Genomic DNA, 17,499 nt, shown 5'->3' with positions numbered 1-17,499 from the left:
GACCAGGGTGCCCTAGATGGGCGTTCCGGAAAGTCAACCGGAGCGTAGGGGTTAAGGATTAAACATAAGGAACTACTCAAATCAGAATGAATAAATGAAATGAATGACATTTGAAGTGTAACTAATTTGGTGAAATTTGCATAAATGTATGAAATAATTTTATATGTGCTAATTACTAATCTGTATGTAATTTGTTTATACAGGAATTATTGAAAACTTGGCTGAAGTACGACCTGAGATCTGTGGTGAAGCAGGGCCTGGTGGACTCTTGGCTTGGCTTTTGAAGCGGCTTCGTGCAAAGCTGCCTTTTGATGCCAATAAATTGTATGCCTCAGAGATCCTGGCAATTTGTGTTCAGAGTCATGAGGAAAATCGCCGTCTTTTGGGAGAAATGGATGGCATTGATGTACTCCTTCAGCAGTTGGCTGTAAGCATTTCCATATATATTAAAAAGAATATAAATAGAAATTATGCTATACTACCTACCTTCTTGATTGGAGGGCCTTTAGTTTTATAATTTTAAAAATTCTCCTGCTTTAATGCATATGCATACAGTAAACTTGAGCGTCTAACATATAAAGTTTATACTGTACCCTGTATTGAAAGACAGGAGGCATTGTTATACAAATAATTTGATATTGGGGAAAGGGATTTCCAAAAAACATTTTGTTATAATTCTCTAATCATTCTCATGTATTTTACAGTATATGCAGTATAATACTTACCATAGGATCTCTATGCTGAATGCCTCCTTTCACTTGGTTATGGGGTACAGTACTGTATAAATTTTCTCTTAATAAAGAAAATCATTATAAATAATGCTCAAAATATTTATTATATTTCTTATTCATAATTATTAGTTTCTGCGTGATCAAGTGTTTTCATCTTTATTGCCACTGTATTTAAAGATGTAGATACTACTGCACTGCACTCTGTGATTTACTAAGAATATGTCCTCTCCACAGGTGTACAAACGACATGACCCATCTACTAGTGAAGAACAGGAAATGATGGAAAACCTTTTTGACACTTTGTGTTCTTGCTTGATGCTTCTTGCCAACCGTGATCTGTTCCTGCGGGGGGAAGGTCTTCAGCTAATGAATCTTATGCTCAGGTTAGAATTAATCACCTAAGTACTAATGTATTATAATCATACATACAATAGTACAGTACCTTCATACCCCTGCTTATTTGGATTGTTTCAAGAAAATCAGAAATATCACCAACTGTTTCCACCTAACTGTTTCATACTGTAAAGTGTTATGTGTAAGTTTAAAGCTGCACTGGAAACCACAGAATAGGTGAAAAAGTCATTTAAATGTGCTCGTTTGCCTTATGAATAAAGAAAAACTGGGATATGAGAGTGTCACCCACGGACAGACGTTCAATAGCACATACAAACACTCAAACTGTCCGGACTATTACTCGATTTTACGGACTTTTTAAAATGTTTTTGGTGAATAGAGGGGCATTCTGGAGCACCTCATAGAGTCCGAAAAAAGTTAATTCTGGCGTATTAAAGTCCGGTGTATAGAGGTTCTAGTATATTTATATCTAGAACATTCTGCATAGGAACCATTCTTTACTCCAATATTGCCATTTGTATAGAGTGGATGAAATGGAACAGAAACCTTGATAAAGAGAAGAAATAGTATTGAAGGGGAGAAGTGCAAGAAAAGTATAGAAAGTACACCCACTAAAAAATTATTTGGCACCCTTTGCTCTGATACACCCCCGCGACGATCACTGGTACAGAAGCTGTGATTACATGGTGTGGTTGGTACCCCTCTCTCTCTCTGTACACACAGAGAGAGAGAGAGAGAGAGACAGGGGTACCAACCACACCATGTAATCACAGCTTCTGTACCAGTGATCGTTGCAGGGGTGTATCAGAGCCAAGGGTGCTGAATAATTTTTTTGTGGGTGTACAAGTGTCCTCGATAATCACAGGACCCTATAATGGCTGATCTGGTTTATCACACTATCCTCAGTTGTGACCATGTATACGCTTATCACTGATTGATCTGGGTTATCACGGAATTGTCATGGGACAGCAGCAGGTCTGCGAGAGCCAGCGGTAGCAGCAACTGCCAAGTGATTGCAGCACGGCTCATGGTGCCAGCTTCCAGCAATAACATTTGTTTCCCCACATTGATTTGGTTGGTGTTTGCAGACAGTTTCCTGCTCCGTGCTTGTTTTTGGTGCAGTTTATGTAACTTTTACTTACTTTCCACCATGGCACCTGTGAACAGGAAGAGTGTTAAGGTTCCTGATCCAGCCAAGCGACAAAGACGTGTGTATTCTCTGGTTGAATGTTCAGATGTTACCGACACAGATAAGCATGCACTTGGCAACACACCCACTGTGTGTTAACACTTCTTTCCACTCCACCTCTCTAATCACCCCCATTTTTCTCCTTTCTCACTCCATAATTTAAAATTTATGTAACGTAATATGGAAGGAATATGACATTGTTCATTTATACTTACACTCAAGGGGTAGACATCAGCTGTTCAGTTGTGTCTGGCAGTGCTGCAGCCAGTGTACCCAAACAAACTGGTTGATGCATCATCTCCTTACCACTATCACCCCTTCCCCCACCAGCTCCAATACCACCACCACTATCTCCCCTTCCACCACCTAAATCATAATTTCAGTGATGGATTTTGCTTTAGCCAGAGCAGATTAGCATGATATCCACTGCCTCCCACCCACTTCCCACCTTCCTCTTCCATCCCACCCATTGCATCTCACCAACACTCTGCCTCTCTCACTCATTCTACTATACAATATTGTACAGTACTGTGCAGTGGTCCCTCGGTTAACAAATACAATTCGTTCCACAGAGTCGTTCGTTAACCGAAAATTTCGTTAACTGAATCCATTGTTTCAATAAGATATTGGGTAATTGGTTCCAGCTCACAGAAAAGTACATACAAAGTAAAAAAAATGCAGTAAAGTACCTTACTTTGAGGTGTGTATGTAGAAGGTTCCTGGTTGATGATGATGATGGGAATTAGAAGTGGGGAGGTGGAGGAGAATGGAGAAGAGAAGGAAGTGGGGATGGAAGAGAAATCCTCTTTCAGGGAACCCATGCTTGATGCAGTAATTTCACCAATAAAATTTTAAGTTCACTAGGTGTAATTCAAGATTATTTTATTTAAATCAACACTGCACTGCTCTATATATTATCAATGTTAACTAAATTTCAGAGTGACCAATAATTTTAATGTAAAAATGCAAAAATATTCAAGACACCAACACTGACTTTGCTTGGGAGATTGGTATCCCCGCATCCCCTGAGCAACGCTCTTGTGCATTATGCAGAAGACCCAACAGCAGCACCCTTATCCACTACCTCCTAAGATGTCCCCACACGCAACGCTTCCGTGACGCCTGCTGGACCACCACTCCACGACCCCCTGATGGAGACACGATGATCCTCCCCATACTGGCCAGATATTTTGTAAATAACATTGATTATGTGTTAAAGGAATATCCTTCCTTCCTTAGGCTTTAGTAAGCCCCTTTATAATATTTATACTGTATATACTTGTCACACTTGCCAGATACGTCTGGTGTCATTGTACAGGGGTACCTAGTGACAGCACTAGGATCCCGCTTCCTCTATCAAGGAATAAACAATTGAAATTGAAATTGACACCAACAAAATCGATGTTCACTCCACTGTAAACAAAGCCACACTGACGCCTGGTGGGTGAGTCAAGCGGCTGATGGGCGCACAAAAAACTAGTTCCTTGTATTGCATATATTATCAATATATTAACTAAATTTTAAAATGACTGATAATTTTAATAAAAAAAATGCAAAAATATTAAAGAGCACAACTTTCTTGATATTTATTCCACTGGAAACGAATGTAAACATAGAACAGATTATTGAATTGGCAGACTAGCCCATCAGTTGATGCTCAAAACAAAACGTGTTTGTCATAAGGATTTCGTTAATCGAACTTTTGTTCAAACTTTCACCGGGCACGAAGGGCCCACGTTCACTTGTGATATTCTATGTACAGTACTGTATTAATTTTGTAATTTTTCATAGCAATTTTTTTCTTCATTTTTTACGTATGCAATTTAAAATTGGTTCGAATTAGGCTCGCCTTGTTCTCACTAAATTGTTTAACTCTGAATCATGTCATTTATATAGAATTTTTTATGTTAATAAATTAATCATTTAACTTTAAACCATTTATAACAAACTTGTTTAAAGGAAGGAGCACTATACTCATTGTTTACCACCCTTCTTTTTTAACCTGTTGTTCTCTCTCTACCTCACTGTTTTCCCTCCTGTAGTGATAATTTTGCTAAACATTAGTTTTTTAGGAATTCAATCCCTTCATTAAACGAGGGATACCTGTACAGTATATGAAGTTGGTCAAGAATTGTTATATTTATTACATTGTTGCACTACATTGCATATGAAACGCTACATAATGTAAATTTTAATTTTACAGGTGTATAAACACCCATGCAGATTCCTTGTGTAGATCTGTACAAAATAATCATATTGCTTAGAGTCTTAGACAGATGATTTTTTTAATACTGTGGCCTTTACTGTGTAGATGACCACCTCTTTGTAAAATGAGGTGAGGAGGTGATGTGTCTATTGGTGTGCTAAGTGGTGAGGAGGTTATGTGTCTATTGGTTTCTTTAGTAACACTGCACTTGCAGCATTGCCTGATGCTGTTGAACAGCTGTTATCTACCCATAAAATTGAGTGCAAGTATATGTGAACAATGTTGTATCCCTTTAATATTATGTTACATAACATTTTGAAATATGGAGTGAGAAAGCAGGAAGGTGAGGGTGATTAGATAGTTGGACTGGAAGGGAGTGGTAACACACACCGAGTGTGTTGGCAAGCGCTTCTCAATAGCTTATCTTCAACCTGTTACCACACACTTGTGTTTCAGTTAACCACACACAATTATATTGTATGTCATACAATAAGACCTACACTTAATATAGAATTGTAAATCACATTTATTAATCAACTATGGTCATGGGTACTTACCAACAAAGCACTAAACCAGTAACACATCACAACAGCAGTGGGAGACATGATGTTTAGAAAATAGTCACAGTAGTAAAAAAAATCGTGGAGTCAGCAAGAATGTGTACACAGTGTAAGCGTGGCAAAATTTGTACTGTACAGTGGTCCCTCGGTTGACGAGCACAATCCGTTCTAGAAGGTTGCTCGTTTACCAAAAAACTCGTTAACCGAAACCTTTGTTTCAATGGGTTTTTGGGTAATTGGTTCCAGCTCACCGAAAATTGCCTAAATTCAACAAAAAAGGTAGAAAAGTACACTTACTTTGAGGTGTGTATGTAGAAGGCTCCTGGATGATGATGATGGGAATTAGAATGGGGGTGGAGGAGAAGGGAGAAGAGAAGGCATTGGGGTGGAAGAGAAGTCACCCCATGGCGCCATTTCACCCATAAAATTTTAGTTCTCTTGGCGTATTTCAAGATTATTTTCTTTAAATCAACACTGCACTGCATTATATATTGTCAATATGTAAAATAAATTTCAAAATGACCAATAATTTGCTTGCAAACACAGAAAAAAAGCGTTTAGTTGAAGAGTCTCAAGCAAGATGTTACCTCCACTGAAAAGACACAAAGACTGACGCCTGTTTGATGTGTTGACAGGCTGGATGGCGCGCATGAAACTAGTTTCCTTACCTTCAATTATGTTCAATAATTGTTAAAATTACTAAAAATTTTAATATTAAACTTTTAAAATTATTGAATAGTATAAACTTCTTGATATTTACTAAAATGGTAAGGAATATAAGCCCTAGAACCGATTACTGTATTGGCGGACTAATACTACAGCTGGTGGACCGCCAATTGCAAGCGAAAACATGTTGAGGTCGGCTCGTAAGAAACTTGTTAATCGAGGGATTGCTCGTTAACCGAAGTTAAGAATCTTATGGAAGGTAACTCGTAATCTTGTTAACCGAGGCGCTCGTTAACCGAGGGACCACTGTACTGTATTGTAAACAGAGAGCATTTGGTGCTGATTGGCCGAGTGAGTAAAAACAAAGAAAGCAGCTCTTGGCATGTTCTGATGTGTTCGAACTCATGACTTTTGACTGCTTTTATGAATTTTTTTTCTTTTCTCTATAGCTCCAAGATGCAAGCAAGAGCATTATAATGAAACCACACTATGGAGTAGCACTAACCAGGATATTACTGTATATGATCATTTAAATTTACATAGTAAGCTCTTTGAAATGTAGGTTATTGACAGAAAAATAAGTACAGTAATTGTAACTTAAAGATAGGTCACTATTACTCAAAGATAGGCCTATGATTGAAAAATTAGTCATTGTGATTAAACAATAGGTTACAGTGACTGTTCAATTTGTACATTTGAGGCCTGGCTCTCCAATTTACAGAAATAAACCTTATCCACTAAACCCCAGGTCCCATGCATGTAGGATAAATGGTCCCACACCTGTTAATGTATTCATGCATATTTTTTAAGTTAGAATTTTATGCAAAGTAGATAACTGCCTGTCTGTATCTCTTATCATCATTATCCCAATAGAGAGAAAAAGCTGTCTCGCAATGGAGCTCTCCGTGTGTTGGATCATGCACTAACAGGAGCAGAAGGTGCTGACAACTGTAACAAATTTGTTGAGATCTTAGGCCTTCGAACCATTTTTCCACTGTTTATGAAGACCCCAGGCAAACATGGGAAGAAAGGACTCACCAAAGATCAGGTGTGATAAATTGTTTCCTATGTTTATGTCATGTGTACTCTCAACTTAAACCTCTTATCCCAGTGGTTCCCAAACTGGCAGCGCACCTCCTTTGTGGGCAGGGTGCGAGGTTAGTACGGTGGAAGAGGGGGGGACATGAAGCAAAGCGAAAAACATAAATATTGACTTCCTTTTTCTTTATTGGGAATTTTTTAATAAAATTGTTTTGACATTAATATTTTTCTTTGTATACAGTAATTTAATATTCCCCAATTAGTCTAGTGGGATAATGAAATGTTTGTGCACTTTTCTTTACACGTATCATATTTGGCACACACATACATATTGACAATACAAGTACAGGTATTTTGCTGGGTAGAAGCAATCTGCTCCTGCTTGTTGAAATTAGGCACTGTATATCAATACTCCATACCTGTAATTGAATATAGTGTATTAGTTAGTTATGCTTAAGGTGATATTGGTATTATAAATCACAGTACAGTCATCCCTTGGTTATCACGATTTTCATTATCACGCCTCCATCAAAATCTGCACACCTGCTGTTAAAGCGCATTTTTCAAGCCGAGAATTTCGTTATTACGCAGTTGCCCCCAGGTGTTTTTACCCATTTGCTTCACTTACATCTATTGAGGATAAAATCTTTCTCCTACAAATTGACAATAACACATTTGCTGTAATCAGACATATCTAAGTTGCCTCAACAATTGCAACCCCAGTTGCAATTTCAAATTCTGTGTTATTACTAAGGAATAACGAAGTCTCGGGTGCACTCTAAGATTGAGAGAAAACGGAGGACTCAGGCGTCCTGAAGCGATGAGAAAACGGACTCCTCAGACGGGGGACTCAAATAAAGAAAGCATAGCTACATGTTTTGTGGACTACAGTATTGAGCGTACCGTTTTCATCACTTTGTAATAAACTTAGCCATGCCTATGTGTGTTTCTGATACTTACATAACATTATCTGTATCTTTAGTGGGTCTAAATGGTCATAAAATGGGAAAATTGGGGTTGGGTCTTGGGTGCCTGGAACCAATTAGAATAAATCCCATAGGTTCTGTGCTTTCGATATCGCGTTTTTCGTTATCACGCACTCGGCGCGGTCCCAATTAGGCGTGGTAAACAAGGGATGACTGTAGAAAGAAATTATATGCCAAAATAGTCTTGCCTGATATTCTCCCCAAGGTGTTTACATTTTATTCCTGTCTTCCATTGCATCATCATAGTTGACTCTGATTTTTTATACTATAAAGTGGTCCCTCGGTTAACTAACACAATTCGTTCCACAGAGTCGTTTGTTAACTGAATCCATTATTTCTTTGGGATATTGGGTAATTGGTTCCAACTCACAGAAAAGTACATACAAAGTATAAACAAAATGCAGTACAGTACACTTACTTTGAGGTGTGTATGTAGAATGTTGGACCCATGCTTGATGCAGTAATTTCAACAATAAAATTTTAAGTACACTAGCTGTAATTAAAGATTATTTTATTTAAATCAGCACTGCACTGCGCTATATACAGTCAGTCCCCAACTTACGACGGGTTTAGGGACCGATGATCAGGTCATAAGTCGAAAATGCGAAAATTATTGGTTCCAATTGGTTCCAACTCACAGAAAAAGTACATACAAAGTACCTGTAAAGACAAAAAATGCATAAAGTCAGAAACACTCCTAAAATTCCCTAAATCACCCTTAAATCACTATATATATTGTACATATACACTCTTACTCTTAAATCACTACTGTAATGTGATACAGGTGATTAATTTTTATCTCTTGTGCAAAATATATGATGTTTATATTCAAATTATTTGCTGTCTTGCAAGGATTCCAGCAATGCAAATTATATTCTCCTAACTTTAGTCTGTGATATTATATTAGATAAAAACTGTAAGCCAAAAACCACCAAACATTGGCTGGGAGGGAGGAAGGGGAGGTGACAGTGACATGTTTGACAGTTGGCGCCAAAGGTCTAGTGAAGTATTTATTTGTTTATTTATGTCCTTTAGATTGAGTTTTTATTTTTTGCTTATCAAATGTCATAGAAGTGACCGGGGAGAATATAATTTACATTGCTGGAATTCTTATAAGATAGTGATTAATTTGAATGTACAGTAAACGTGATAGTTTGCACTAGTCAAAAATTTTAGTAATCATTTTGTACATTATTCTGATTATATGTACATACAGTACAGCTTTGCCCTTAGGACGGTGTGTGCATGTAAATGAGTTTCAATAAATGAATAAAGTTACATATATTGAGCCAAAAATAATAGTTGAAAAACTTTATGTTGACAGAGCTTGGATGGCTAAATTTTAGAATGACCAATAATTTTAATATAGAAAATGCACAAATATTAAAGAGCACAATTTTTTTGGTATTTACTCCACTGGAAACAAATGTAAACATAGAACAGATTACTGTATTGGCAGACTAGCCCTTCAGCTGATCAGCTAATGCTCACAACAAAGCGTGTTTGTCGTAAGGATTTCGTTAATCGAAGTTTTGTTCGTTAACCAAATTGAAGATCCTTATGGGAGGTAATTCGTTAACCGAAATTTTGTTAATTGAACCGTCTGTTAACCGAGAGACCACTGTACAGTATATCAACAAATACAGCATCAGTTGCTTAGAAATAACCCACCACAAAGCTTAGTGAAAAACATTGTCAGGTGGGCTGAAGCCTATGTGAGATCAAATGTGTGGAGCTTAGTTGAGTCAGGGAAGATATTTGCAGAGGTTTATGGTGTGGTTAGGGTGATAATAAGTAAGCTTAATATTGATGTGTCCATAATTAAGTAAGTCCTGTTTCTGACACCTGTGAATCCTCCCTGTTCATGTCTCACTAATATTATTTTTTTATTACATTTGTGTATTTTAGCACGAAGAACACGTAGTCTCCATCATCATGTCCCTCCTACGCAACTGTCGGCCTAACCAGCGGACTCGCCTCATCAATAAGTTCACTGAAAATGATCATGAGAAAGTTGACAGGTTGTTGGAGCTACATTTCAAGTACTTGGAGAAAGTACTTGCAACCAACTATGCACTAGAAGAACAAGCCAAGGTAAACAGTCTTATGGTTATTTTGGTAGTTTAAATATACTGTATTCTCAGATATCATTTAAACAGATGGGGTTGCATGAAAAGAGTTAGCTTAACTCCTAGTGGACACATCCAACAACAGTTGCAGGATGGAGGGTAACATTGCTGTGGACATATACCACAACTAGGCCATGATCCATGGCTTAGTAGAGACATACCACATCCACTCACGTGCAGTGCCCCATGCAGGAGGAAATTGACTTCATTATACTGTATTTGAGTCTGGACACAAGGATAACCCTTCCATACATAGTAACAGCAATAAAGTGAAGATAGTAAATTTCCTAAGGATTTGACCAGAGAATCTATTGAATCTTAGGTGAATTTGAGTGATAAAGATGTGGAATATGCTGGCAATGGTGGGGGTAGCTTCCATATGCCTTATGTCCAGCCATGAGGCTCCCACATGGGATTTGAGTGATTCCTTGAACCTTGATGGTGTAAATCTGGAGCTTAAGGTAAGATTGAAAGGTTAATTTATTTTTAATATTTTCTTTAATTCAATATTCCTCCATTCAGTGGGTAAAGACCTAAAGTTGCCATCACCATCCTCAAAGGATTAAGCAAATTTAAGGCCTTAGCCTGCTTCTGATACATAAGTTGCTCTGAACTGACTTCTTGTTGTAAGGGAAGGCTTGCTTTACAAAGATCATTGTAATGCCAAGCCTGTGAGGAGTGGTGTTGGTCCCACTTTGGTACTGTACTATATACAGTATGTATGTACCCATATTTGAGTTTCATCTACATTATGTGTTGTGCTGATGTGTGAAAATAAGAGACTTCATGTTGCAAAAATAAAAAGTGCAACATGCATGTGTAAGATCAAGAATACAGTACAATATAGATTTCAAGAACTTCTGTATCATTATTTCTAAAAAAAAAAATCGGCAACTAAGAGGAAGTCCGCCCCGTTAGTCGGAGGGGGTGAAGCAATAGCTGGTTTCAATTTGTTTTAATATGATGTGGTCATTTTTATGTAAGGGATACCCCAAATTACCACACATTGGCTCCAGTGCTTGTCTTTGAGCCTAAAATCTATGAATCAATCTATCAATCAATTATCTGAAGTCTAAAAGCTATGAATTCCAAAACTGAGAAATTTTCCCAGAATTGATGTTTCAATGCAGTAATCTGCACCAGCACATGTGGCACTCAGAGCCAGAGTGACAAATCAACCAACCCCCAGATTTCTTGGATTTATTTTTAATGTGTCTGCCAAGCGTTTCTCTACCATATCAGATGGTAAGAGAGAGGATATTCATCTAAGCATAAGGGCCAGATTCTTTTTGAAAAGGTAGTGTTTTCCTGATCTTGTGGGCCAGTGCCAGCCACTTGTGTACAGTATATCAACAGTTTGTATGAGTTGGTGAGTATTTACATAATACTGTAAAGTCATTCATTAATAATATTGATTATTTATATTTTATTACACATTATGGAATGTGCTGTTGTGATTGTGACTTATTTATAATGTAGACGCTACTGATTTAAAAAACAATTATTGTATTCTAAAGTTACACTAAATTTTGCATCATATGATACCCAAAATATGAGAACATTGCACTGCGCTATATATTATCAATATGTTAAATAAATTTCAGAATGACCAATAATTGTACCGTAAAAACGTAAAAATAGTTTATGTTCAAGAGGGCCTCAAGCAAGATGTTACCTCCACTGAGCAGAGACACAAACAGACGCCTTGGTGGGCGAGTGAAGTGGCTGATGGGCGCACCAAAAACTAGTTCCATGTACTGCAATTATGTTAAATAAGTGTTAAAATGACTAATAATTTTAATATAAAACTTAGAAAAATATTTAATAGCACAACCTTCTTGATATTTACTCAAATGGGAACGAATTTAAGCCCTGGAACCGATTACTGTATTGGCGGACTAATCTACCAGCTGATGAGCAAGCGAAACATGTTGACATGTTTTCGTAAGAATTTCGTTAACCGAATTTTTGTTCGTTAACCGAATTGAATATTCTTATGGAAGGTAATTCGTTAACCGAAATTTTGTTAACCAAGGCGTTCGTTAACCAAGGGACCACTGTACAAGATGAAAACTTGAACACATACATAAAAATTATACATTCACAAATAATGCAAATGCAGTGTACACATCTGAAAGAGGCAAAAAAAATTTTATAAGCTAAGATCATTGTACACATCAGCAGTGCAGAGTGGCAGTCAAATGTCAAAAAATATGACAGGATTGTAAACTATGCACAAAAGAAGACACCGGTACACTCTAGGGTGCACACATGTGTCTACTTACTCATCTAGACACAAAATTGATTGCATGCAGTCAACCCTCGTGCACTTGTTCAGTCACATACCCACACTCTTAAATATATTCACACTCTTATTGCATCCACTCACTGCTAGACTTGTGTACCCATTCACACTCATGTGCACACTTGCATTTACATGCACACACTTCTCTGTCATTTCCAATGACAGAAAATGTGGCATTTATAGAACTCTTTACTCTATATTGTACTTTTTAGGTACAGTATATACTGCTCTTTATATCGCTTAAAATTTTTCTAGCCATCAGATAACTATACAGTACTGTATTTCACCAATAAAAATTATTAATTAGTTAATTTATACTTTTTCAGGCAGAAAATTTAGATGAAGATGATTTGTATTTGAGGCGATTAGATGGAGGGCTGTTTTCACTCCAGTTGGTTGACTACATTATGCTGGATGTGTGTGCCACTGGACCTCCCTCCATTAAGAGACGAGTTCTGAAAATTCTTAACCTTCGTAATGCTTCTGTGAAGACCATTAAGAATATCATGAGAGGTATGAATATTTTTTTATATTTCCATCTGAGTATTGCAAGTACTGTACAGTAATGGTCAAAAGTAATCATCCACTCCACCACCTAACCCCTGCGCTTGGTAGGGTCCTTTCTGCACGGTAAGTCACGTGGGGTGGAGAGAGGGAAATGGTCAATTTGGTGGGGGGTGTGAGAAGGTGGTATGCGATGCAAGCTGCTCATCATAGAGGGAATGGATTGAAGAAAGGGAAATTCATGAAAGAAGGAGGGGAAGGATGGATTAAGTTTTTTTTCTTCACTATTAAGTTTACATGTCTGAAGGAGCAATAGATGAGGACTCTTATTTTATAGTTATTATCATGTGCCATCCATTTCCTAATTATATAAATTTTTCAGATTGTTGTTCAGTTTCAAACAACAGTAATTAGATATTTATAATAACATTGATATGAAGAGAAATATTGAATACAAGGGTTGTTGTAACCGCCTTAGGTAAGGACGATCGGGTGACAGGCAAGTCGAAGGGAATGATTGAAAACTGCCTTTTGACGCACTCAATATTTATTGATATGGTCAAAAACCTGCAGAGAACAAGGCTTTCATTAGTATCACATGGTGATCCATCTGATACATAATTTGTTTGTCTCACACAATTTTATCTTAACTACATAAGATCACTAAACATAGTAACATAATAAAAGGTTCATAACTCTATTAATCATAGTTGCACTTCATTCCACATTGTCTTATTGCTCCAGATTCTCCAGATAAGGCAGAAAATGAGTAGGCATAATTAGTCCACAATATTTCAGTACTGGGGGGTATGTCATCACGTAGGCTGTACTTACAAATGCTGGTCGATGTAAATCAGTATGGTGTTCCAAGAGACAACAGTACTTCCTAAATTGTCTTAGCACAAAACTCAGGGACAGGACTGTGATGGCGTATGTTCACTACTGCCAGCAGAGAGTGGAGATCCTCACAGTATTGCTGTAGATCGTGTTCTGGCGTCAGGCAGGCCAGACACAGTCACAACACCTGCAGAACTGTCTATTCAGCAGAAACCAGGACAGCTCAGCTGTAAACATCCCCTCAGCTCGTTTCACTCCTCTCTCTTACATCTTCATTATTCTCATAAATAAACTATTTCTAACAATGTATTAACACTGTCCACGCGGTTCCCTGTGGGTGGTAACGCTCCAAAACGATTGTTCTATGGCTGCGACGTTTACAAACATCTGGCTAGGTCGCAGGTCACGTGGCCACAGGGGAGTCACAACACCTCTACAGTCTACAAGGAAGGTTGCGACGTGTGTAGTCGTAGGCTGGGAGATTTATGTTTGTTTGAGTAATGTGACACTTGTAGACAGCACATCGGTTGAGGTGCTGGGAGGCACTCAGTGCTGAGTGGAGGTGATGGAGGCAGCAAATGCCAGCACTGTGTAGCTGAAGCCAGCGGCAATAACAGTGGGAATCACACTTATTTTTAATATTTACCAATACAGGTCACACAGAATCTCAATAGCCCATCCAGTGTCCTCCTCACCTGTCAGTCATATTCTCCCCGGCCTAAAAAATATATAATTTATATGAATTAAGAATTCAAATATGTTTATATATATAGTAGGGTCGAGATATATTACGAGATAGGGTCCAAGGATGTTCGCTATATACAGGCTCTCCTCGACTTATGGCATATTCGACTTACGACAACCCGAACATATGACGGCCATGGTCGTTTGAAATATTTTTCACATTACCCTGTACGTATTTTCAAGTCCCGACATTTGGTCGTAATGTGACACCGTATGATAGCTTGCAACAGGGAGATTTACAATGAACATAAAAGGAAAACTCTGCAGTCTAAATTGGACATATTTTAAGAAGTCCCCCATTGCTGTCTCCTCACGCCTCACCACTGCTGCCTCTTCATTCCCTAAAGATGATCCAATACCTTCAACAAGCAAGTATGTTAGCCTGTCTGAAGAAAGAATACTTGATGACCCACCCAGCCCTGTCTCCTCCTATTATAACCAGTCACGCACAAACCAATAATTTGCCCATGACTCACCATTCAACCTTCATTAGTATTCATCCTGGGCTGGGTGTGGAGCAATGGGCAAATGCCATTGCCTCTCCCACTTCATCACTTTACTTTGATTTTCACAACTTTAATAAACACATTACAGGGTGGACAAGTCACATTCTATCCAACAATTCATTCTTAATTCTTCCTATAAATTAAGAGTGATTTCTTATTTTCAAGAATGGTACTGGCGAGAGGTGGAAGTGCTCAAATAATGGCCTAATTGTTTCTGGTAGTGAACACGCACAGTCCCACACCCCCTCCTCTCTTATGTTGTCATATCAGGGGCTTTCCCTCACAGAAGCCAGATGCCTTATTAACTCTATTGATACATTACCTGCCAAAAACTCACTCGCATTCCTTCCCAGAATCTCAAGTAAAGGCATAAATAATTTGGGGAAAGTTAAGTCCATGTTTCACCTCCCTGGACACTCACCCTCCTGGTTGGTTGGTTGGTTGGTTGGTTAGTTGTTTGGGCTTCACGCCTATCATCTGCCAGGGTCATTAAGGCCGTCAGCATGAAGCTACCTCCACCAACTTTTTCACCATCTTCATGTGTTAAGGATAATTCTAAGACCACATACACTCTCACTACATATGAGGCCCTTGACTTACACCCTCCTACCTTACCTGGTTATGCCACCCTTAGTTCTACCCCCAGCAATACCTCCACCACTCTCTTATGACCCATCTTGGAGAAAGGCCTTGATCTTGCGGGTATGGTAATAGGAGGGGTGGATGATTACTTTTGACTGTGACTACAATTCTGTAAGTTTATATGCTCATTTGTTTGAGTGTGTTTTTAAAGGTAGTGAGACTCTACTGTATTTTCAGTGATAAATTAATCTTCTGACCTGGGGAATTAATTGTTAGATCCCTCAAAGGAATAATATTTGTTAAGTCACATGTGGTGGGAGAATTAATTACAGTAATCAATCTCTCCTGCATAAGAATTATGTGGAGCCTTAAAAAAATACAGTTGCAGGAAATATAATGTATAGAACTAGTTTGAAGCATTACTTCTCATTTCCCCAAGTTCCACCCACATGTGGTAACCCAATTTGAGCAGCCAATCAAAAATTATTATGAGGTATGTGGAAGGTGCCAAGGAGAGGTGGAGTTAGCAGTCTTACAAAGGCTGCTTGCAGTGACCAACTGTGTATATTTCTCAAAGGTTTTTATGGAAAGGGTGTCCAGCCATAAAACTTGCTTAAAATTTGCCAGATGGCAACTGGTACAATGTGCTATCAGGTGATCATGGTGAACCCATGGAATTAAGGATAATAATGATGACAAGATAAAATTTCCTGAGATTTGCCAGAACTAAATACTGTACAGGGGGTCCCCGGGTTATGAACAAGTTCCGTTCCTGAGGATGTTCTAAAGTCGGATTTGTATGTAAGTCGGAACACATGCTATATGCATACTGTACTTACAGAACAACAATTAAAATCCCACTATATCATAGCCTAAGTCTTTATATACATCTAAAATCACTTAATTTAAGATAAAAGAAGAAATAGAAATACAAAATACAGTTAATGAAAGTAAAAAATAAGTCATCAGGTAAATAAAATACTGTAAATTTCAAGTTTAACCCTGTTTGTATCGGTGGGCTTTCGTAAGTCAGACGTTCGTAAGTCGAGGACCCCCTGTATTGGAAATGTGATAAATACAGGTTGACCCTCTCTTATCTAGCATTCCATCGACCGACAACTCCCAATTAATGGCACTGTTATAGAAAAAAACATTCTAACAAGCCACCAAATTTATGGCACGTTCAATCACCATGTAGTTGTTCATTTGGCCCTAGACCTAATTCCGTCACAATTACATGACATTCAAACATTATAAAATTCTAAAAATAAAAGGAAACAAAATTTCAAATAAAATGGCTGAAGTTCAATGGCGGCTTGTCTATTTGAGCTGAAAATGAAGCTCTTTCTTTGTACTGGATCACATGTCTACCATTGTTATGGTGTATGATGTTGACTTATTCTTTTCATTTTCCTTTCAACAGAATATGCAAGTAACTTAGGCGACACTTCCAGCTCTGAAGCTCAAGCAGAAGAACAAGACAGAATACTGGATCTTCTTGATAAATTCCAGAACACTTAATACAGAACCCATTCTTGTGGGGAGTACGATTTAAGTTTTTTCAGGGCATACACTGTTTGCTATTTTGCAAAATATTCTTTAGTAGAATAGTTTGATAAGTCGATACTTCACTTTAACGACTAATTGGTACCAAAAAACTGTTGTTAAAGTGGAAATCTGTAATGTGGTGAGTATAGTTTACATGCTAAATGGGTCAATTGGTACCAGCCCTCAGACACTTTCACCCCTTATAAACCCCACAAAAATTACAACCACTTATTCACACACATTAATACTGCTGTAAATGTCTTGCCTGTAGGATATAAATCCCTTGCCAGCGTAATCAGGATCTTATAAAAAGGAAAGTCAAGAACCATGGGTTTCCAAGGGGTAACAAACAACCGTTAGAGATTGTCATCTCTTTACTACGAAAATAATCACAATAATTTAACTCGGACACCACTCACACAAATATTAAATAAACAGCACTGGAGTCAAACAATTACTTAAAACAAAACAATCAATACAACAAAGTACAGGTAATTCCTACGGCTGCAGATGAATATTCCTCCTAACCAGCATGGTGGAATGTTCTGGTAATGCGGTGATCCGCTCTCAGGGGGAAGGACCAGGGCAACTTCCTCACTTGGCGCTGGCAT

General features: G+C 38.0%; 1 protein-coding gene across 2 annotated transcripts in view; it reads left to right on the top strand.

The window, feature by feature from the left end:
* LOC121862330 (beta-catenin-like protein 1) overlaps positions 1 to 17,275 on the top strand; it is a 28,567-nt gene extending 11,292 nt beyond the window's left edge. For both annotated transcript variants that reach the window (XM_042360524.1, XM_042360525.1), the window contains exons 6-11: positions 204 to 427; positions 966 to 1,114; positions 6,580 to 6,754; positions 9,642 to 9,827; positions 12,494 to 12,680; positions 16,764 to 17,275. In XM_042360524.1, the coding sequence (XP_042216458.1) occupies positions 204 to 427; positions 966 to 1,114; positions 6,580 to 6,754; positions 9,642 to 9,827; positions 12,494 to 12,680; positions 16,764 to 16,861 (1,019 nt within the window). In that variant the 3' untranslated portion in view covers positions 16,862 to 17,275. The remainder of the gene's footprint in view (positions 1 to 203; positions 428 to 965; positions 1,115 to 6,579; positions 6,755 to 9,641; positions 9,828 to 12,493; positions 12,681 to 16,763) is intronic.
* The last annotated feature ends 224 nt before the right edge of the window (positions 17,276 to 17,499 follow it).

Source organism: Homarus americanus, unplaced genomic scaffold (assembly GCF_018991925.1).
Source record: "Homarus americanus isolate GMGI-L3 unplaced genomic scaffold, GMGI_Hamer_2.0 scaffold31037, whole genome shotgun sequence".
NCBI lineage: Eukaryota > Metazoa > Arthropoda > Malacostraca > Decapoda > Nephropidae > Homarus > Homarus americanus.
Note: the sequence above shows the minus strand (reverse complement) of the source record. Positions and strands in the feature narration are given on the sequence as shown.